Source organism: Choloepus didactylus, chromosome 5 (assembly GCF_015220235.1).
Source record: "Choloepus didactylus isolate mChoDid1 chromosome 5, mChoDid1.pri, whole genome shotgun sequence".
Taxonomy (NCBI): domain Eukaryota; kingdom Metazoa; phylum Chordata; class Mammalia; order Pilosa; family Megalonychidae; genus Choloepus; species Choloepus didactylus.
The window spans coordinates 145,706,500-145,731,003 of NC_051311.1; the positions used below are offsets into that span (position 1 = coordinate 145,706,500).

Consider the following 24,504-nt stretch of genomic DNA (forward strand, 5'->3'; position numbering starts at 1 on the left):
GAAAAAACTTCCCGAAGGAACTGACAATTACTACGAGATCTGAAGAATGATTAGTAAATGTTAATGAGGCAAAGAAGGAAAGGACTGTGCTCTGAGCAACAGACAGCAGCTATAGAAGTCCTGGGGCTGGAAAGAGTGCTAGAATTGGAAGACCAGCCTAGCTTCAACAGAGGTATCAAGGGAGAGCAGTCTGAAATGAAGTAAGGGCCTGAACTTTAAGACTTTGTAAGATGTGTTAAGGAATTTGATCTTCATTCTAGGAACAACAGGATAACACTGACTGATTCTGTGCACATTTGGAAAATCTGGTTCTTGCTTTCCAGAAAGCCCATATACTATTTTATATTTCCCTATAGCCTTTTTTTTTAATCCCTGAGCATTTTTATCTTACCAATTTGATAGTTTTAACTTCTACAAAATACAAAATTTCATGCCTGTTGCTCATGTTTGTGTTCTTTCCCATTTCCTATTGGAGTGTTTGTCTTTAACAAATTCATGACTTTATTACCTTTTCCATCTTTTTTCCTTTTTAATTATGTATGTCAAAACATTATATACATAGCAACCTTTTCATTTAGGGGTTCTGCCGTAAAGGTATTTTTTCATCCCACTATTATATAAGCATTCACCTATATTTTCTGTATTTCCATGGTTTTATTGTTCATATTTGATCATGATGTCACCTAAAATTTGTCTTTGTATAAACAGAAATCTAATTTTACTTCTCAAAGGGTTAACCATTTATCTCTTGAAATGTTATCTGTATCATTAAACAACTTAGAGAATATTTCATGGATAAGTTTTCTTGATCTTCTATTCTGTTCTATCATATATCCCTGTGCCAGTACCACATTCATAATTTTATAATACATCTTCCTATGAGACATATATTGTTTTCCCCCATCCATACTTGATTTTAATTAGCTGCCTTATAAGAAAATTACTTTATTACGAAATATTAAGTCAGCTTTCACAGGGATTTTTAAATAAACTACAAAGGTTTCAGACTACCTGAGAACTAGAAGGAATCCTTCTGGAATGGAAAGAAGTGAAAATGAGCTTGAAGACAGTAACCCTTCCAAAGCAACTAGTGAAAATTTACATAGATTTTTGCATGAAATGGAGAAAATTACTGAAGAGTTTGAACAAATATCCCATAAGACAGTTTACTATAATGGATTGACCTTTTATTTAAAAAAATTACAGGGTATGATTTCCAACATATCTTATTTTATAAAAGTACTGCCTGTATCAAACATTTTTTTTTTATCACTGTTAATTCCACTGAAGAGCTGCCTTTTTTTAAAGATACTAATTCCAACTGATGGGATTTATGCCCTTAAAATAGAAAGTTTCCATTATTTGTTTAAATTTCAAAATTAAGATTATTGAGAAGTTTATTGCTTTATGGCCGGGCAAGATGCTACTAGCATGTTTTAAGTAAATAATATTATTTATTAAAAACTATGAGGTCATTCTGTTTCAAACTTTCAGGATAATTCACAGAAAATATATATATTTATTCAAATTATACATTGAAGGGCTGGGCTACTAGCTATAGACATTTATATGTAAAGCAGCTCTTTAAAGAAATAAGGCGCAAAAACAGGTCTGTCTGGTTATAATGTACATAATAGAAAAGAATAAAATCTGGAAGACCAATATTGTTACACTATGTTCTGTTAGGATTTAAAAAAAAAAAAAAAAATCACACATTTAGTAGTCCATTTGTGCTTAAAATATTCATACGCATGAGAAGCTTAAAGAAAAAACACCTCTGTACATGATGATCAAAAGAAAGTTATAAATTTTTTTGAAATTGCACTGTTATTTAAAACACTTTCCTAAAGTCAAACCCTCCTTTGCAGCTGGCACAGTTTTTCAGGTCTAGTTGGCAACCTGGGGAGGCCCCTCTGGTATCAGTGAAGTAAAGAAGGTGGTGATAAAAGACCAAGCTGAAGCCATTATTCCAGGCCTTTGAATTGCACTAGCATCTTCTCCTGCATCTTCTCCACTCTCATCTTCAAGCCCATCATCCATAATACGTTCCTTTCAAACAAAACAAGAACACACTGAGTTATATGAACAGCTAATATTACCTCATGATAGAAAAGAAGAGAGTTGAAGTGCTTCTTTAGTAGAAAGAAGGAACATGAGCATGTAAGGAAGTGGTACATATCTGGTCATTAATCTTTGTTAAGTTCAAAAATGATAAATTCCTTGCTGTTCAGATTAAAAGGGAATAATGCAAAACAGTAAATTCTTGACACATGCATAATTTTCTTTTTTGGCTAGTTTCAGGAAGAATAATGTTATCCTTCCTACTTAATTCTAGTATATGAATGAATACTTAGTATTACATATTCTAAGTTCTCCAGGATGAAATGACCATAATTTATATTTTAGATTTTCTTTATGTGCCATTCCATAAATACTTGTAGAACGCCCATGATCCTTTTATTATTTTGGTTCTATACAGTCTTGAAGAAACACTCATATTTAAAATTACCAGCACTTCATTAACATACCATTTCTTCAAGTTCTAAATTGTTTACATTTTGCCCATCATTGTTAACTTCCACATTATTGTTGGGAGCATGTTGCGGACCTCCTTCTTGCCTAAAAGGAAACCATCCAGCTTGGTGTCTGTTCAGTAAAACAAAGAGAAAAGAAAGAAGTCCCCACTGTTTTTATTTGTAACACTATAAAACATTAGTTTTTATACAAGATAAAAATAATTAGAACTATCATAAATGAAAAGACCAAATCACTCACTTCAGGCCAGGAAACTACCCCTCTCAAAGCAGTAACAATAGAACAAGAACCAATTAAAGTCTAATAGTCTATCATGGGCTTAGATGGCTCTATGCTAAATATGAAGACATATCAGGACTCATAAAATCTTCTTTCTGATAGTTTTCAAATTGAAATTCACCTTATTTCTTTGCCTCTTGGGGAGAAGGGGAAGGGAAAGTTAGCCTACTTGTAAAAAATCTTACCTATACCCATAGGACTTAATGTTGATAACTGCAATTAATAAAAGGACATTCTTATGCAAGAGTGCACTGTACACTTCAAGTTCTAAGTAACAGGATGTGTCTAACTGAATTAATAATTTACAAAAAAGATAGCAAAGGAAAAAAATCTGCTTCTAAACAATTCTGACAACCATTCCTATTCGATATAACCTGTGCCATGCTGTGGGCATCAGAAACATGTCAATTATGTAAAGTTCAGCATTCATAGCCCTTCATTCAACATTCTCCGACTGGCTACCATATGTCAGGTATAGTGCTGAACAGTTTTAGAAAGTAATTAACAGAAACTAAAATAGTGAACAACACTCACAAATAAACCAGTAGCATGGCTCCCATTACCATGATAAACCGACTAAAGGAAGAATAGAAGTATACAATGCTAAGGAGAATTGCAGCTCGTGAGAATGTGTACATCCAGTCTAGCCAGTCTCGATTGAAGTCTTCTTCGTTAAGCACTGGACCTCCCTGTGCATTCATCTGCACGTTCTCATTCAGAGGTCGATTTTCTTGGGCCACTAAGTTTGGAGCAGGTGGTGGTTCTTCTCCAGGAACATGTGTCATATTTAGAGGCTGTGAAGCAGTAGGCTGAGCTGGGTTGGCATCTGATGTGGCCTGAGCAGAAACTGCAGCTTGACTGAAATATTCACCAAAATAAATATTAACAAGAAAAAAACTTTACCATACTATATTTTTTTAAACTACCTGAGGAGCCATATGTATTTTTCATAAACCCAATATGGAATATCACAGCACCTGCCCCACATTTCATAGGTAAGCCCAAATTTCAATGGAAAAGTGGATCCAAGATTGATGGTTGTACGTATAGCTCAATGGATGTTCTCTTAGCCTGTAGTCTAAGGTGCTAGGGGAGAGGCAGAAAGATGAGAGTAGCTATATTGATGTCTAGTTTTTCTCTATTCTACTACCTTTTCACTAAGTATCCCTTTTGTTATTCTACATGGGAGGAACACCCCCTACCCTACCACCACCATCTCCCTACCTGACCCATGTTGTGAAAGATCTGTCTAGAAATCTACATTAATTATCCTGTGTGTCTACTGTCAGTGATAAATGATTAGTATTAGTATCTTAAAATTTCAAATAGATCCCAGATAACAACTCTTCAACCTCAATCCAGACTTCTGTGATCTCCAGTTGGGGAACAATGGTATAGGTCCTTTTCAATTTAAGGAGGACTGTGGTCACGAAGTTTGCTATATTTGGTTGCTTGAAAATCAGAATAAATTTTCCTATAAAAGATTCCCATTAAAATGATACTATATATGGGATTTGTTCAAAATTATCCAACAAAAGGAGGAAAGTTGTAACAAGTTTGGCCATGAACTGATAAAATACCAGAGCTAGGTGATGTGTAAACGGGATCATTTTGCTAAGTCTCGCAACATTTTTATATATTTAAGTTTTTCTACAATAAAAAATTTAAAAATCAAGATAGTAAGATAAAATAAAAATTTCCAAGATACAAAAGCCTATTTGTAATATGTTAATATTATGCTAATATCTTGTATCTGTATAGGGCTTTTTAGTTTTCAAAACACTTCCTACTTCATGGATATTTTAATACATAGGTGAGCTATTTCATTTTAAAGGTGAGAACTTGAGGCTCAGAAGTTAAATGATATACATAAGATTATATGATTTAGTAGCAAGTCCCAATAAAACCCACACAGTTCTCATGAGGTTTATAAATAAGACAAGGGATTTAAAGCTCCCAGCATAATACTGAGCACACCATAGTCTCTCAAATAACTATTACCATAGCAACTTATAAGGTACAAACATCCTGCCTATGGCCAAGGAGTTATGAAAGAGAGCATCAGGATATGAGGTTCATAAAGCAGGTCAGCTTTATGGGGAAAGGTGTGGAGGAAGGCTAAGGATGTAAACTTCATACAGGAGGCAAGAGAGCTATTGGATATTTCGGGGGATGGGGAAATGACTGATTCAAATCTGTGTTAAGAAAGTTAACCTGGCAGTAGTATACAAGAAGAAATTTAGTAAAGAGCTTAAAAGGGAAAAGAGCTATGTCAGTAAAGCAGATAAAATAAGAAAAGATCTGAACAGAATATTGGAAGTAGGATATAAAGGGCAGAAGCCAGAGATACCAATTAACTCATCTTGGTAAGTTAGTGGGTTCAGAGATAACAAAAGCCAGAATCAAAGCTAATTAAGATTCAGAGCTTGGATGATAGACAGACAGCAAAGAAGTTAAGGAGAATTCACTTAGCAGAATGGAGAAGCCAAATTTTAGACTAACTGAACTTGGAGTAAACACAAACATCCCTTCGGAAACCTTCCAACAATTAAGTGAAGACACAGGATGAAGTGCAACAGGAGATGAAAAATTGGGAATCATCCACAGACACCTAACAACTAAGGCTGGGAAGGAGAGAAATACAAGGGGACTGACTCTGGACTGAATCCTGTCTTCCCTGCCAGACTTGTTGCCATTAGGTGCCTGGTAAGTACACAAATGTCTGTCAAACTTCATTTAGAAGAAAGAAGGGGGAAAATGAGGATACCAAAGGACAGAAAAACAATGATCAGAAAAATAAAAATAACAATAATAATAGTAAGTAGACTAATAGACTCAAAGAAATAAGGAAAGGAGAACATTAAGGAGAAGCTGGTCCATGTTAAATGAATACATAAGTCCAGAAGAAAAAGGCAGAGAAATTGTACTCAGTGCTAAGACTATTCCATGTTCATGAGAGACAAGAATTTCTAAAATATGACAGTCCCGTAAGCAAGCTAGTCATGCCTGAGCCCTTACATAGATCTGAGCCTCCCTGACATGTGATTCTTCCATTTTCTTTTTCTTTCAGCTTCCTATCTCTATTTGCTGCCTTCCAGTGAAACTTTCCTAAGTTTTCTCCTTTTAAGTATACAAAATGTTATATTAAACATTGCTGAATATTGCTAAATATAATTATGGGAAAGGGAGTTGCTGAGAGTAGGCTTAGTTAATATGAACTGGAAATTCTTCTTCCTTTAGCCAGATATTTTAGAATAAAGTATCTGCTGAGATGTATGTAAATTCCTTTTCATAATAATTTTAAATAACCAATGAAAATATACCAGCAAATGAAATCCCAAATCAACTTATTTAGGATGAAAAAGAAAATAAAGCAAGTAACATAATGAGTAACTAAAAAAGGAACTCAAATTAACTTACTATTGCATATAATACTGATGAGCATACATCTGCTGCCACCACAGCATCTGCAGTGGGCTGAAAGCAGGATACACTGGGAATCCAGCCGGAATAGCCTGCTCAGGAAATTGGTTGTCTCTATTTCTACAACATAAAGAAAAAAAGTATTTTAATGCTGTAGAAGTTGAAAGCAGTTCTCTGAAATTTCATTTCTAAACTACAAATCACCCATTGGCAAAATGTATTAAATCTTACTGAAAAGAGAAATACATTTTTTCAGCATTCTTCAAATAAGACATTATGGCTTATATAACATAACTCTAAGCCCAAGTATTCAAAATAACTAACACTTCATCCCAGTTTTAACAGGAAAATAAAGCAAGCCAACCACAAAATGTGTGGCAAACAGGTATATTTATCTTCTCATCTTAATAGAGTCCACAAATAAATAGAGTCCACAAATACTTTCATTTTAAGTACATACTCGTCAAGAACTTTTAACCAAAGCTTAAATTAGACTTCATGAAAAAATACTTTGAGGAATGGGGGAACTAGCCAAATATTTTACATCAGTAACAAAAAATTACTTAAAACACAGCAGCTATTAGCTGTATAATAAAATGTTTTTTTACAAAGACCTGTACAATATTCTTTAAAGAACCAAGATTAGTAGAATGTGTTTATACATGATTTGTTAAACTAAGAAAAACTTTTAATAAGTCAGTAAGACTTGGAGAAGGTCATCCTTCATTTCTCTATGCCTCAGTTTCCTAATTATAGGGTTGTTATTCAGTACTCAGTAAATGTTAATGATTTTTACTTTTACTCTCCCCTATTCCTAACTCTAAACATAACTTTAAAGTATGTAATGAGAGATTTGTAGAAATTCACATATATTAAAGACAACTACAGAGATAAACATATAAGTAAAACAGAATTTGTGAATTTGTTACTCATACTACTTGAATTTTATCTTTAGCTGATATTAGTTTGGTCTATCCAAAGTATTTTAATTTTACATTCTAAACACTATTTACTTAACATACAATTGGCAATAAATAATTATAGAAAGCTAATTTAGAAAAGCTTATAGAGCTAAAACTTACCAACACACTATACTTGAGGAAACTTAATGCCAGATAAGGCACCAATGCCTCTACATATTACCTGAACTTTCCTCACCCTTGGAGAAGGAATGGTAATTCCTCAAAAGATTCTTCCACCTCCTTAATACGGCCCCCACCCCCACTTTACAAGCCTTCCCTAAAGAACAGCCGAAGCCCCCATTAGAGAGTTCCTTCTTCTCAGCTCTGAAAAGTCCTTAAAAGAACCTTAACCCTGTTATTCCTTTAAAAAAGATGTCAATTATAATGCTAAGTGAAATAAACCAGACATAAAAGCACAAATATTGTATGATTCCACTTATATGAAATATCTAGAATAGAAGGAGAAAGTAGTAAGAGGTACCAGGGGCTGTGGGGAAGGAGTATTGGGGAGTTAATGCTTGCTGGGTACAGAGTTTCTGTTCGGGGTAAGGAAAAAGTTTTAGTAATGTTTGGTAGCGATGGTTGCACAATACTGTAAATGTAATTAATGCCACTGAACTGTACACTTAAAAATGGTTAAAATGGAAAATTTTGTTAGATATGCTGCCACTATTTTTTTTTATTAAATTCAGTTTTTGTTTTTGTTTTTTATTAAATTCAGTTTTACTGAAATACATTCACACACCATACAGTCATCCATGGTATACAATCCACTGTCCACAGTATGATAACATAGTTATGCGTTCATCACCACAATCTATCTCTGAACATTTTCCTTACATCAGAAAGAACCAGAACAAGAATAAAAAATAAAAGTGAAAGAACACCCAAATCATCCCCCATCCCACCCCATTTGTCCTTTAGTTTTTATCCCCATTTTTCTACTCATCCATACACTAGATAAACGGGGTGTGATCCACAAGGTCTTCACAATCACATTGTCAGCCCTTGTAATCTACATTATTCTATAATTGTCTTCAGGAGTCCAGACTGCTGGGTTGGAGTTTGGTAGTTTCAGGTATTTACTTCTAGCTATTCCAATACATTAAAACCTAAGAGGTGTTATCTATATAGAGCATAAGAATGTCCACCAGAGTGACCTCTCGACTCCATTGGAAATCTCTCAGCCACTGAGACTATTTCGTCTCATTTTGCATCCCCCTTTTGGTCAAGAAGATACTCTCATTCCCACGATGCCGGGTCCACATTCATCCCCGGGAGTCATATTCTGCATTGCCAGGGAGATTTACAACCCTGGGAGTCGGGTCCCACGTAGGGAGGAGTGTTGCCACTATTTTTAAAAAGGAAGCCAATTAGTGATCAATTGCAGGGAGAAAGCCACACTACTGGAGCAGAGAAGTATTATAAACCATTTCTATAAAGAACTAGGCATTTACACCAGGGAGCTGATGCATCTCTGAGCAAATCTGAAAACTATCCAAAAGCATTGGAACAATATGAAGCTGTATCTAGTTGTACATTTTAAAGTTTCTTAATATTTCCAATTAGGAAAAATTACATTCCCCTGAAAGTAGAACTACAACCCATAGCTACCACTAAAATAAGAAATATAAGCTCAAACAAATCCAGGAACCTCTTTCTAGGTGTCCTCTCAAACTCAACTGTAAAATAGGAAGACTGGACTTTGTCGCTGTTTTTAAAGGTCAAACGAAGAAAAAGCCACTTACAATTACTTAGAAAAATGTTTCCTAGTCCCACCTCATCCTACTGGAGCCCAGAACATAAGAAGTAGGGCGTGATTATCAAAAATGTGTAACCAAAAAAAAACCCTTCCCCATATAATTCTGATATGCTTCCTCCCCTTCTCTCCAATAAGTTAAAAACTACTGAACTAAAGGGTGCAGATGACCTAAGGGTACATTGACTGAAGAATGGAATGAAGTACTGTGGTGTACGCATACAGGAGAACACTGAGCAACTACAAGAAGGAGTGAAGCTGTGAGACACACAACGAGGTGAATGGATCCTGTACGCAGTATTTGAGTGAAGTACACCAGAAATAAAGGCAAACACTTTAATGCCTCACCAATATGGACTAACTACAATGTGTAAACTCAGAATTGAATCTTAGAACATAGCCTAAAGTGGACATAATAATTGTAATAGTCCCTAGATTGTAAGCTCTTACAGCAGTTAACTCTATCCCTGAATTGTAATGCCTATCTCTAAACTTTGAGATGCTGATCCCCTAGCGTATATCCTGATTGGTCTCTGGAACAATGCATATCTCTGAGACACCTGAAACTCAGAGCTAGAGCTCGGCAGATATGAATGTCAGTATCAGTGCATACAGCCACTGTTAAAAAAAAAAAAAAAAGCTGAAAAAGAGCCCAGACTTCAATTAGTGATACGAATGAAGCAGGTCTGGTTAAGACCGGGGCAAGCCAGGCCAAAGGGTAAAGGTTGAAACTGACTGTGTTTTAAAACTTCAACTTCCATATGAGACCAAGGGAAGAGATATCTATTTGGTACAGGATCTAAATTTTCTAAACGGTACAACTCTACAGTCGATTTGTTCAAACACCACGATTGCATGGAACTTTGAATAGGAAATGAGATATGGTAGGTTAGTATAGGCTGGAGTGAAATAGTGACACATCCCAAAGTAATTTGGGCAGATAATAAAAAATGTATTTACAGCCTCCCCCTCCCCAGCCCCGAGGATCTGGAGGAAGGTGCGGATGTGTTGGACATCCTCACCTGGACTGGTGTTGATGTTGTCACAAACATTGGGACTGGAGGTTTGATGTGCTGAGCCCTTGATCATGGGACTTGCCCTTATGAAGCTTGTTACTGCAAAGGAGAGGCTAAACTTGCATATAATTGTGCCTAAGAGTCTCTCCCTGAGTACCTCTTTGTTGCTCAGATGTGGCCCTCTCTCTCTCTAACTGAGCCATCTCGACAGGTGAACTCGCTGCCCTCCCTGCTACGTGGGACCCGACTCCCAGGGTTGTAAATCTCCCTGGCAATGCAGAATATGACTCCCGGGGATGAATGTGGACCCGGCATTGTGGGACTGAGAGTATCTTCTTGACCAAAAGGGGGATGCAAAATGAGACGAAATAGTCTCAGTGGCTGAGAGATTTCCAATGGAGTCGAGAGGTCACTCTGGTGGACATTCTTATGCACTATATAGATAACACCTCTTAGGTTTTAATGTATTGGAATAGCTAGAAGTAAATACCTGAAACTACCAAATTCCAAGCCAGCAGTCTGGACTCCTGAAGACAATTATATAATAATGTAGATTACAAGGGCTGACAGTGTGATTGTGAAGACCTTGTGGATCACACCCCGTTTATCTAGTGTATGGATGAGTAGAAAAATGGGGATAAAAACTAAAGGACAAATGGGGTGGGATGGGGGGATGATTTGGGTGTTCCTTTCTCACTTTTATTTTTTATTCTTGTTCTGGTTCTTTCTGATGTAAGAAAATGTTCAGAGATAGGTTGTGGTGATGAATGCATAACTATGTTATCATACTGTGGACAGTGGATTGTAAACCATAGATGATTGTATGGTGTGTGAATGTATTTCAACAAAACTGAATTTAATAAAAAACAAAATAAAACAAAAAAAACTACTGAACTGTATAATTGCTAAGATCCACTCCAAGTCCAAACTGGCATACTACAATTTTCAGTTGTGTTTATTACCCTTCAAATGAGATAAGTATGCAGGAAGTTAGAAGATTTATGTGCTATTAAATCAAATCATAAAGTGATCTTTAAAATATATAGGGACAGATCAATGAAACAATGGGTAGCCCAGGAAGAGGTCCTATTACATAAGAATTTAATATATTCTAAAGGATGCATAATCAAATAATAGGAAAGAAAATTATTTGGTACTGGGAAAAGGGACTACCAAATTGGTAGTAGGGAGAGGGGTGTTTAGAGCTTCATCCCATCCCATATATTGAAATAAGTTTCAAGTGGACTAAAATGAAGTATTAAGAGTTAAACCACAGATAATCTAGAAGAAACTGGAATTGATTATATACCAAGCTTTTGGAGGGAGAAGTACTGTCCTAATTTAAAAGCAATAGAAGAAATCACAAAGAAAGCAATCAACATATTTGACTACATAAAATTAAAGACAAAGGACTTAGAAAAAATTTTTGCAACAAATAGTTAATCTTTTCTATATCAAGAATTCATAGAAATGGATATAATTAGATACCAAATAAATGCAAATTAAAACAAAGATACCGTTTATTTATTTATTTAGCCTGCCAAGCTAAAAAAGATTAAATAAAAATGGCCAGTATTGGCAGGAGGTACAAGTGAAACCCAACTTTGTTTTATTGCTAGTGGCAATGTACTAGAAGAAGCCTTGTGGTGGTTAAGTTTATGTGTCAACTTGGCTAGATTAAGTCGTCCAGTTGTTCGGTCAAGCAAACACTGGCCTGATTGTTACTGTGAGGATATTTCATGGATTTACATCATTAGTAAGCTGACTCCATCTATGGCTGATTACATCTACAATGTAATCTCATACAATCATTTGAAGGCCTTAAAGGAAAACTGATTATTTCAGTAGTCAGAAAGAAGAATTTCTATCTCTATTTCAGCCAGCCAGCTTCTTATGGGGAATTTATCAAAACCTTCATTGGAGTTCCCAAACTGTGGTCTGCCCTACAGGATTCGGACTTGCCAATTCCCACGGTGATATGAGCCAATTCCTATAATAAATCTCATATTATTTATATGTATACATATATATACATATATCTCCTATAGGTTCTGTTTCCCCTGGGAACCCTAACTTGTATTAGCCTTTAAAAAACCATATGACTAAATTAAGTACCTTTAAAAGTGTTAACTTACACCCAAGTGCCCAAGTAATTTTACTTTTGAAAACTGTCTTAAAGAAATATGAAATATGGATAAAGCTAAACATACAAAAATGTATACATATCTCTGCCCTGTAGGCCCCTGTATATATACTCATCCCTCATAGGAATCACTCACTAAACCTACACCTACTCTCAAGCACCCTTTCCCATAATAATAGAGAGAAACTCTTTAGAGAGTTAAAAGAATTTGAAAGAAAGGACTCGGACCAATATTTGTACACCAGTTTCTAAGCAGCATAATTCACAGTAGCCAAAAAGTGGAAGCAAGCCAAGTATCCATCAGCAGATGAATGGATAAATAGAATGTGGTATAAACATACAGTGGAATAAATATTACTCAGTTATAAAAAGAAATGAAGTTCTGATACATGCCACTAGATGAATAAACCTTGAAGACATCATGTTGAGTGAAATAAGTCAGACACAAAGAGACAGATACTGTGTGGCCACACCTACACGAAATAGCTAAAATTTGCAGATTCCTAGAGACAGAAAGTTGAATACAGGTTAACAGGAGTGGGCAGGAGGGGGGATGGAGAGTTAATGCATAGTGTAGGGTTTCTGTTTGGAGTAATGGGGAAACTTCTGGTAATAGATGGTGATAAAGAAAGCACAACATTGTAAATGTGATTGATTCAAATGAAATGAATGGTACTCTTGGGAGTGGCTGGGATGGGAAGTTTTATATTGATAAATGTTACCGCAATTAAAAAAAAAAAAAGAGCAGCTAAAGAGACAATTACAATTAAATGTAATAATGATTCTGCATTGGATGTAATAATGGAGAAAAAGCTCAAAAGGACATTATTGGGACATACGAAAAACTGGAATATAGACTACGTTTTATATCAATGTCAAATCTCTTGATAACTGCACTTAAGGTGTTACCTAAGTGAATGTCCTTGTTCTTAGGAAATGTACATGGAAATATCATGTGCTCAAAGAACAGGATGCATATACAACCTACTCTCAAAAGTTCAGAAAAGAGAGAGGGAGATGGATGGTAGACAGAAAGATATGGTAAATGTTACAAAATACTAAAATTGGTGGCCCTGAGTATGGAGGGGGGGCAAGTATGCTGGGGTTCTCTGTAAGGGTTTTGTAATATTTTTGCAACTGTCCCATAAGTTTGAAATTCTTTCAAGATAAAAAGTTAAAAACACTGTCTAGTGTTTCTAAACACAAAAAGGTAGTGATGTGCCTTAAGAAGAAAATACATGGGTTAAATAGGTTTCATTCAGGCGTGAATTATAATGCTGTTTACTATAAGTTCAATGTTAATGAGTCAACAATGTATATTAAAATATCTTTAAACAGAAACATGCATAAAAGAAAGTTATGTATTGATTGGTTGGTAAAATGTTGTGACCAGAAGCTTGCCCCCTAACCCATGAGGAGCAATGGTTCAGTATCCTCTAATTCAGTGTTCGCAGTGACTTTATAGAACAAAATTATCACATATGAGAATCAACTGCATAAATACAATAATTCATATATTTATAATGTATTCATACACAATTTGTTGGTTTACCCTTCTATTGTTTCTTTGTGAAAATTCAAGAAAATCAGTATGTGTGAATCTGTATCTGTTTCTAAAACATTATTTGGATAATTAGAAAAACTGGAAAGTGGACTGTATGTTTTATACCATTATTAAATCTCTTGAGCTTGATAATTGTTCTTGAGGTGGCTGTATAGGTGAGTGGCCTGTTCTCAGGAAATGTACATGGACATGTTAAATGTTACAGGAAGAGGATTTATATGACCCACTCCCAAATGTTGAGCAGATAGATTAGATAAATAACTAGATATAGATGTATGGATAAATAAAGAATGGTGTTACACACATGGCAAAATGCTAGCAGTGCACAAATTTGGGTACCTAGGTAAGAGGTATATTGGAGTTCTTTGTGCTGTTTCTGTATTATTTTTGCAACTTTCCTGTAAGTTTGAAATTATCTCAAAATAAAAAGTCTTTAAAAAATAGTCTAGCCCCAGGGGAAAAAAAACAAACAGGGGCATAGAGGGAATAGATAAAGAACGGTAGTCTGTTAATAGTTGTTGAAGCTGGGTGTTAGGAACACGGGGGTCCATAATAACATTTTCCATACTTTGTGAATGCTTAAAAACTGTAATAAAATTTTTAAAAATTAAAAAGTACTGAATAAGAATACTGCCAGTTCAACGTAAATATACATCAACAGCGGGCTGGTTCATTAAATTATAGTAATCTATATAAAAGAACACTGTGAAACTGATAAAGAATGGCCCAGCTTTATGTGTACTGATATGGGACAATCAATAATATATTTAGTGGAAAAAAAAAACAAATGTCAGCTAGTAGCTATAGTAACTATGCTACCATTTGTGTCAAAATGCACATACACACACACACACACACACACACACACACACACACACATTTGTCTAAGCACAGTTTATCTCTGGAAGAATTCAGGGAAACAGTTCACAATGGTTGGGTCTGAGGAGGGCAACTGGGTAATGCAGGAGATACATAGGAATTTTTGTTGCCTCTAAAAATCGTATCATGTGCATGTACTACCTTTTAGAAAATAACTACCAAAAAAATTGTCTGTTTACTCTCCTGTCCTTCCCACCAAACTCTGCTCCTAAGAACATTATTGTATATTTTGCATTTAGCACAATAAATATATGTTGAATGATTAAATACAACTTCATAGCAAGAAAACACTGGAAATAAAGTGCCTATAATAAACAACTATTTAATCTAGCAACTTGTAAATTTCATTTAATTTTCCAACATTAAATAAAAACATAATGTTAATGACACAGTAAAAATTACAACTATATTAAAGAAAACCATTTGCAAAGAAAAGGATACTGGAAGGAAACAATGTCAACAAATAGTTGTCTTTAGATAGTTGGACATGGGTAATTTTCCTCCTTCCTTCACTGTCTTTTTTCAAACTCTTTAATATGCATAATTGCTTTTATTATGCAAAATAATTAGGTGTTCATTTTATTTTTTTGGCAAAGAGTCTAATAAAATAGCAACAGGAGGAGAAAGCAACTATTTGGAATGTGTAGTATGCCTGTCTCCATGTAAAATGCCATATTGTTTACACAAGGAAAACAAAGTAAGAGGATATAATTTGGTCCCTCCCTTGGGAACTGGAAAGCCAGAGAGAAAACTGATATATCCATATGGAAGGAAATCATAGCTGATGGTAAAAGTCCTGCAGCTTTTTTTTCTTTTTGGACAGGCAATACCAGTTAGTGCTACAGAATAAAAACAAAACATAGGATGAGGGGGAGCACATGGAATTGGTGGAGTATAATAAAGTATAACAGAAACTATGACAAAAAACCAAGACCTTGAAAGACTATCATTCACAAATATATACTGAAAAATACACCAAAGGATGTTAATTAATAAAAATTAGGAATTGAAAAGAAGAGGAGATAAAAGGAACTGGAAACTTCAAACAATTAAGAAAAAATTCTTTCAGAGAAAATCTGTTACATTAAGCTTATTTCCACCACCACTCCATACAAGTGACGCAGCAACTGTATGGATTCCCCACGCTGTTCCCAGAATATGGCTTTTCAAGACTCTACACTTGCTTTGTTTTCCCTGCTGACTTTCTCTTACAGACAGTTCATACAGTATCACCTATGAAGCCCTTTCCACTCCTCCAAGCAGAGACAGTCACTCCCCTCCAGGCTTCCTCAAGCCCTTTGTTCAAGACCATGATAACACATCAGGGGACGGTAATTTATTTGTCTATCTGACCTACTTCTGTTGTCAGCAAGTACAGGATTCATTTTCCTATCTTCAGTGCCTGGTGGAGAGGAGAGTCTTAAATAAACATTCACTGAATGAAGTCACAGGATCCTCACAGACACAGACTTGCTCAAACAGATTTCAATATTTAAAATCTGACCAGTAAATCTGACTAGGAAAAAAGTTTTACAAGGGGGAGAAAACATCACCAAAAATGAACTCAAAATAAAAAAGACATACAATGGGAAACAGTAAAACAAATGAACATCAGCAAGCCTGTGAAGAACCCAGGCTTCCAAGTCAGATACAGATTTGAATTTCATTTCTTCTACTGACCCCTTCTGTAAATCTCAAGCAAGTTATAAGAACTTTTTTTTTAATTGTGAAGTTACAGGTTTAGAGAAAAAATCATGCAGAAGATAGGGTTCCTACATACCTCCCCATCAGACACAGTATTTCCTATTATGAACATGTTGCATTACTGTGGTACCTTTGTAAGAACTGATGAAAGAATAGTATTATAATTATACTATTAACTATAGTCCATAGCTTACATTAGGATTCACTGTATGGGTTGTATAGTCCTATTTTTCAAAACTTTTATTCTAGTAACATATGCACCTAGAATTTCCCATTTTGGCCATGTTTAAATATGTAATTCAGTGGTGCAAAAACATTTCCCAATGTTGTGCTGCCATCAACACCATCCATTTCCATCGCCTAAAGCAGAAACACTGCAACTATTAAGCATTAATTTCCTATTCACTAGGCCCACCCTGATTCTTGGTAACTTGTATTCTAGTTTATGACTCTATGAATTTGCTTATTCTAATTATTTCTTATCAGTGAGATCTTACAATATTTGTCCTTCTGTGTCTGGCTTATTTCACTCATCATGATGTCAAGGTTCATTCACGTTGTCACATGTATCAGAACTTCATTCCTTTTTATGGCAAATAATATTCCATTGTATGTATATACCACATTTCGTTGATCCATTCACCTACTGACAGACACTTGGGTTGCTTCCATCTTTTGGCAATTGTGGATAATGCTGCTATGAACATTGGTGTGAGAATATCTGTTCAAATCCCTGCTTTCAATTCTTTTCGATTAGTAACTAGATATAGGATTCCCAGGTCATATGGTAATTCTACACTTAACTTTCTGAGGAAACATCAAACTGTTCCCACAGTGGCTACACCATTTTACATTCATGAATGAGTGTTCCTATTTCTCCACATCCTCTCCAACACCTGTTATTTTCTGTTTTTGAAATAGTAGCCATTCAGGTGGGCTTGAAATTGCATCTGTGATTTCGGTATACATATCCCAAATGGCTAAGGCTGTTGAGCATCTTTTCATGAGGTTTTTTGGCCATTTGTATATCTTCTTTGGAGAAATGTCTAGTCAAGTCTTTTGTCCATTTTTAAAAATGGGCTGTTAGTCTTTGTGTTGTTGAGTTGTAGGATTTCTTTACATATTTTGAATATTAAACACCTATCAGATAAGTGGTTTCTAAATATTTCTCCCATTCTGTAGGCTGCCTTTTTACTTTCTTGATACATTCACTTGATGCACAAATTTTTAATTTTTATAAAACCCCATTTATCTATTTTTTTCTTTTGTTGCTTGTGCTTTGGGTGGAAAGTCTAAGAAACCATTATCTAATGCAAAGTCCTGAAGATGCTTGCCTATGTTTTCTTCTAGAAGTTTTAGAATGTTGGTTCTTATATTTGAGTCTTTGATCCACTTTGAGTTAATTGTATGTGGTATGAAGTAAGGGCGAACCTTCACTCTTATGCATATCAACATCCAGTTTTCCCAGTACCATTTATTGAAGAGACTGTTCTTTCTGCATTGAGTGGACTTGGTACCCTGGTTGAAAATTAATTGGCCATCAATGTGAAAGTTTATTTCTGAATTCTCAATTCAGCTCCACTGGTCCATATGTCTGTCCTTGTGACAGGTCCATGCTGTTTGATTACTGTAGCTTTGTATTAGGTTTTCAAATCAGGAAGTGTTGAGTCCTCCAACTTCTTTTTTTTTTTTTTTCCCAAGACAGTTTGGGCTATTCAGGGTCCCTTATTCTTCCATATAAATTTGATGACTGGCTTTTACATTTCTTTAAACGATGCTGTTAGAATTTTAATTGTGACTGCATTGAATCCGTAAATTGTTTTAGGTAGAACTGACATCTTCATAATATTCAGTTTTCCAATCCATGAACACAGAATGTCCTTCCATTTCTTTAGGTCTTCTTTGATTTCTTTTAGCAGTGTTTTGCAGTTTTCTGTGTATAAGTCATTTCTTTGATTGGTTAAATTTATTCCTTCATATTTGATTCTTTTAGTTGCTATTGTAAATGGAATTGTTTTCTCAATTTCCTATTCAGACTGTTCACTACTATTGTACAGTAACATTACTGATTTTTGCATGTTGATCTTGTACCCCACCACTTTCATTTATTAGCTCCTGTAGGTTTGTTGTGGATTTTTCAGGATTTTCTATATATAGGATCATATCATCAGCAAATAGTGAAAGTCTGATCTCTTCCTTTCCAATCTGGATGTCTGTGATTTCTTTACCTTGCCTGGCTGCTCTGGCTAGAACTTCCAGTACAATGTTGAATAACAGTGGTGGCAGCAGTGATCAATTCCTGATCTTAGAGGGAAAGCTTTCAGTCTTTCACCTTTAAGTATGATGTTAGCTGTGGGTTTTTAATATGTGCTTTTTATCTTGTTGAGGAATCTCCCTTCTATTGCATGTTTTCTAAGCGTTTTTTATCCAAAGGGGTGTTGAATTTTGTCAAATGCCACTCTCTGCTAATTAAGATGATCATGTGGTTTTTCTTCCTCCTACATTCTATTAATGTGGTATATTACATTAATTGATTTTCTTATGTTGAACCACATGTGCAGAGCTCGAATAAATCCTACCTGATCATGGTGTTTGTGCCAGTTTGAATGTATTATGTACCCCCAAACGCCATTATCTTTGATATAATCTTGTGTGAGCAGCCATTATCAGTGTTGATTAGACTGCAATTCTTTGAGTGTTTCTTTGGAATGCACCCCACCCAGCTGTGGGTGATGACTCTGATTGGATAATTTCCATGGAGGTGTTGCTCTGCCCATTTGGGGTCGGTCTAAGTTGATCAGTGAAGCCATATAAATGAGCTAACATAACAGAAGGAACTCAGTGCAGCTGTGAGTGACATTTTGAAGAGAAGCAAGCTTGCTAGAGAGGAACATCCTGGGAGAAAGCCATTTTGGAACCAGAACTTTGGAGCAGACGCCAGCCACATGCCTTCCCAGCTAACAGAGGTTTTCCGGACGCCATTGGCCATTCTCCAGTGAAGGTACCCGATTACTGATCTGTTACCTTGGACACTTTATGGCCTTAAGACTGTAACTGTGTAGCCAAATAAACCCCCTTTTTATAAAAGCCAATCCATCTCTGGTGTTTTGCATTCTGCAGCATTAGCAAACTAGAACAGTGTTAGATTTCATTTGCTGAGGATTTTTGTATCTATATTCATAAGGGATCATGGTCTGTAATTTTCTTTTCTTGTGGTATCTTTATCTGGTTTTGTTATTAGGATAATGTTGCCCTCATAGAATGAGTTAGGACGTGTTCCTTCCTCTTCAATTTCTGGAAGACTATGAGCAGGATTAGTGTTAATTCTTCTTAGAATGTATGGTAAAATCCACCAGTGAAGCCATCTAGTCTGGAGCTTTTCCTTTGGGGGGCGGGGGGTGATGACTGATTCAATCTTTTTAATTGTTTTTGCTCTATTGAGAAACCCTTTTTCTTCTTGAGTCAGTGTAGGCAATTTCTGTCTGCCTAGGAATTTGTCCATTTCATCTTGGTTATCTAATTTGTTGGCAAACAGTTGTTCACAGTATCCTCTTATAATCCTTTAATTTTTGTGGGTAGTAGTAATGTCTTCCCATTTATTTCTGAACTCATTATCTGTGTCCTGTTTCTTTTTCCTTTGTCAGTAAGTCAAGCTAAAGGCTTGTTGATTTTATCAATCTTCTAAAATAACCAACTTTTGGTTTCATTGATTTTCTCTATTTTTTTATTCTCTATTTCATTTATTTCCACTTTAATCTTTGTTATTTCCTTCCTTCTGCTCACTTTGGGTTTAGTTTGCTCTTCTTTTTCTAGATCCTTCAGTTGTGAGTGTAGTCTCTGATTTGAGATCTTTCTTTTTTTTTTTCAATGTAAGCATTGAGCGCTATAAACTTCCCTTCCAGCACTGCCTTTCTTGCATCCCAAAAGTTTTGATATGTTGTGTTTTCATTTTTATTCACCTCAAGCTATTTCCTAATCTTCCTTGTGATTTCTTCGACCCATTGGCTCTTTAAGAATGTCTTGTTTAATTTCCACATATATGTGAATTATCTAGTTGTCCCTTTGTTATTGATTTCCAGCTTCGTTCCATTGTGGTTGGAGAAGATATGTTGACTGATTACAGTATTTTTTAGTTTACTGAGATTTGTTTTGTGACCTAACATATAGTCTTCCTGGAGAATGATCCATGTGCACTAGAGAAGAATGCATATTCTGCTGCTGTTGGATTAAATGTTTTATATATGTTTGTTATGTCCAGTTGTATATTGCTCAAGTCTTCTATTCCTTAACGATCTTCTCTCCAGATGTTCTATCCATTATTGAAAGTGGTATTATTGAAGTCTCCTATATTATTAATTTGGAACCCTCTCTTTCTCCTTCCAAATCTGTCAATATTTGCTTCATATCTTTTGGGGCTCTGCCTTTAGGTGAATGTGTTTTATAATTATGTCTTGACCCCTTCATCAATATATAGTGACCTTCTGTGTCCCTTGTAACTGTTCTTGACTTAATGTCTATTTCATCTGATACTAGTATAGCTACCCCAGCTCTCTTGGTTAGCATTTGTTATCTTTCAGCACTTCAAATATTTCATCCTACTGCCTTCTTGTCTCCATGATTTCTGAGGAGAGACTGGCACAATCTTATTGGGACTCCCTTGAACATAACACATTGCTTTTCTTTGGCAGCTTTCAGATCTCCCTCCTTGTCTTTGGCATTTGACAGTTTGACTTCTATGTGTCTGGACATGATTTGTTCAAGTTTATCTTGTTTGAGGATTGCTGACCTCTTGAATATGCACATTCATTTCTTTTCTGCCATTATTTCTTTGAATATTCCTTCTGCCCCATTCTCCTTTCTTCTCTTTCTGGGGTTCCCATAATGAATACCATATACATTCATTTATTGGTATGCTTGACAGTATCCCACAGGTCTCTTAGGCTCTGCTCATTTTTTTTTCCCCATTCTTTTTCTTTCTGCTCCTCAGAGCGAATCATTTCAATTGTCTTGTCTTCAAGATCACTGATTTTTCCTTCTGTCAGCTTCAACCTGCTGTTGAAACCCTCCATGGAATTTTTCCTTTCAGTTACTGTGGTCTTCAACTCTGGTATTTCTGCTTGGTTCCTTTTTAAATTTTTATCTTTTTTTTTTTTTTTTTTTTTTTTGAGATTCTCATTTTGTTCATTCATTGTTTTCCTGATATCCTTTAGTTCATTTTCTGGGTTTTCCTTTATCTGCTTAAGCAAGAAGCGGATCTTTCTTTTTTAAAAGTCTTCGATCTGTATATCCAAAGTCCAGTCTTCTTTGATGGTTTCTGGATTTTTATCTTGTTCCTTTGGATGGGCCATCATTTCCTGTTTCTTTGCTTGTCATGTAATATTTTTTTGTACACTGTACATTTTAATATTTTCAGTGCTAACTGTGGGATTTAGTCACTGAGCTGCCTGTTCCTTAAGTTTGTTTCCTACTAATGAAATGCAGAGATTTCCTTGACCATCAGGAGTTAAAACAAATAAACCAATGCAAAAAACACCTTTCACATCTTTGCTAATTGGCTATGTGTTGGCTGGTGTCCTCCTTCAGAGTCTAACCCTCCTATCAAGATGATCAGCCTGAGATGAACGTGAAGTGTAGCACCCTCTCTGTCTTTTCTGAACCTGTATTTTATCAGGGCTTGTGCTTCTTTGTGGCTTCAGAATTTTCCCTGTTTACAGCAAGTTGACTGTCCCCTCTACCCCCTATGAAATAGATATTCTTCCTAGTGCTCTACTATGTGAGTTAAAGCAGGTAATTCTTTGTTCCAGGCCACTGTGACTTAATTGTTTCTTACACTGTTTTAATCATCTACAAGAAGCTTCTGCTTGTGGGGCAAGTTCTGTTAGAGCTAGTCAGGGGTGAGTCAGAGATGAGTTTTCTGGTACAGTCTTTCAGGATGCCACCTGATAATCTGGTACCAACATACAGGCACACCAATATGCAAACTGGGGTTACTCTGCTCCTTCTGGAACAGGGCCAGGGACCCACAATGTGAGTGTAGGTTTGCTCCACAAAGTACCAGGGACAGTATGAGGGAGGGATTGCCTGGGCACCATGAGCTTCTGCTACTTTTTTTTAAGCTGCATTTTCTTGATTTAGCCCTTGCCCAGTTTCTGCAATCTTTATTTCCCGGAGTTTGAGGAAGGTGGCTCTACCAGTTTGTACTATTGGTTCAAAGATACTGAGGTACGGTAAACAGCAACCTGGAGCATCTTATGAAGTCATTTTGGTTGACCAGAAACTATAGTATATAATTTTGAAGCCTCATTCTCCTCATCCACAATATTGGAGAAAAACAGTACCTAGACCATAGGGTAGTATAACATTTAATGATATTAAAACACGTGTAAGTGCTTAATACAATGCCTAGCTCATGCTTAAGTGCTCAAACAGCATTAATTAATATCCTTTTAGATAAGGAATTATCACAAATGAATTTTTAAAAAGTACCAACATGCCAACAATTAAGCTATTTACAAAATAAAAGAATACCTTCTTATCATATGTCAAAAGAAAACAAGGACATTCTAATTATATTGGCAAGTACATGTCTATAAAGATATGGGGAATCAGGCTTTTTAATAACTTACTAGGAGTATAAACTGGTAAACTTTTGCAGTACAATTTGGCAAAAGCCTTTAAGAGCCTCAAAATGTCTTAAGAACACTAACCCAGGAATTCCTCTTAACATTTATCCCCCCAAAAATAATTGCTTATACATAAACACATTTAGGAATGTTAACTGTGGTGATATTTAGTGGAAAAAATTTATATAACCTGAAAATTTTTAGCAGAGGATTGCCCCAATTCTTCACTGTTCACATAGTGTCTGGCATACATACAGTGGCAAAGCTGACTCATACTGGCTTATGAAAGCCAATCTCTAAAGTTCTTTAGTTTTGTAAATCTTTGCTATCTTGAAACTGGCCATGGATTGTTTTACACCACAGACATCGGCAAACACTACAGATCAAGGCTTTATTTGGTTGTTAAACATTTACCAACACACCACTAGTAACTCTGCAGTACCTCCCCACCCCAATGCTGAATTTGGCCATGTGACTTGTTTTCGACAATGGAATGTTAGTGAACATAACATGTGCAGAGGCTTTCAGGGTGCTCAGTTGTTTGCTTACCCACTTGCATTCCTGCCATTTGCCATGAGGAGAAGGTATCTATGCCAGTTTGGATATATTATGCCCCCCAGAAAAAGCCATGTTCTTTAATGCAATCTTGTGGGGGCAGACATATTAGTGTTGATTAGGTTGGAATCCTTTGTCATGGAGATGTGACTCAATCAACTGTGGGTGAGGCCTTTGATTGGATAATTTCCATTGAGGTGTTACCCCACCCATTCAGAGTGGGTCTTAACTGAATCACTGGAGTCCTATAAAAGTGTTCACAGACAGAAGGAGGAGCTGCAGCTTACATAGACATTTTGGAAAATGCTATTTTGAAACGCAACCTGGGAGTAAGCAGATGCCAGCCACGTGCCTTCCCAGCTAACAGGGGTTTTCCGGATACCAATGTCCTTTCTCCAGAGAAAGTACTCTATTGTTGATGCCTTACCTTGGACACTTTATGGCCTTAAGACAGTAACTTTGTAACCAAGTAAACCCCCTTTATAAAAGCCAATCCATTTCTGGTATTTTACATTCTGACAGCATTAGCAAACAGGAACAGTGTCATAGAGAGTTGCTGATCCACAGAGAATGAGAAACATGGAACAGACCTGAAAATCTACAGCATGAAGCAGAGCTGCCCTGAGTGACTGAGAGAACCATGAGCAAAAAAACTAAAATGTGTTGTTACAAGCCACTGATATTTTGAGGTTATTATGCAGCAGAACCAAATAATACAGTCTCACCAACAAAGGAGTAAACAAATTGGTGTAGCCACATAATGAAAAATCCTAGAGACTTTAAATGTTTTAGATTTATATTTGACTAGGAAACAGATCCAAGCTACATTATATTTTAAAAGGTTTATAAAACTGAATAAAAAGTATGATCGTCCTATTTAAAAAGTATACAGATAAAAGTGTTTGGAAGGATATTTTTTTTAATGTTAATAATGGTTATTTCTGGGTGGTGAGTCTAGAAGCAATTTTTACTTTAAAACAACATACAATATAGAAGGGTCCAATGAATAGGGTTTCACTTGTATTAATTATAAAGCAAGGTTGGTACTACTTCAAGGGGAAA

At 35.8% G+C, this 24,504-nt stretch overlaps 1 protein-coding gene across 2 annotated transcripts in view; it reads right to left on the reverse strand.

The window, feature by feature from the left end:
• Nucleotides 1-1,165: 1,165 nt before the first annotated feature.
• HERPUD2 (HERPUD family member 2) overlaps nucleotides 1,166-24,504 on the reverse strand; it is a 63,568-nt gene continuing 40,229 nt past the window's right edge. For both annotated transcript variants that reach the window (XM_037837066.1, XM_037837065.1), the window contains exons 6-9: nucleotides 6,235-6,357; nucleotides 3,349-3,672; nucleotides 2,529-2,646; nucleotides 1,166-2,049 (exon numbers count right to left, since the gene is read on the reverse strand). In XM_037837066.1, the coding sequence (XP_037692994.1) occupies nucleotides 1,888-2,049; nucleotides 2,529-2,646; nucleotides 3,349-3,672; nucleotides 6,235-6,357 (727 nt within the window). In that variant the 3' untranslated portion in view covers nucleotides 1,166-1,887. The remainder of the gene's footprint in view (nucleotides 2,050-2,528; nucleotides 2,647-3,348; nucleotides 3,673-6,234; nucleotides 6,358-24,504) is intronic.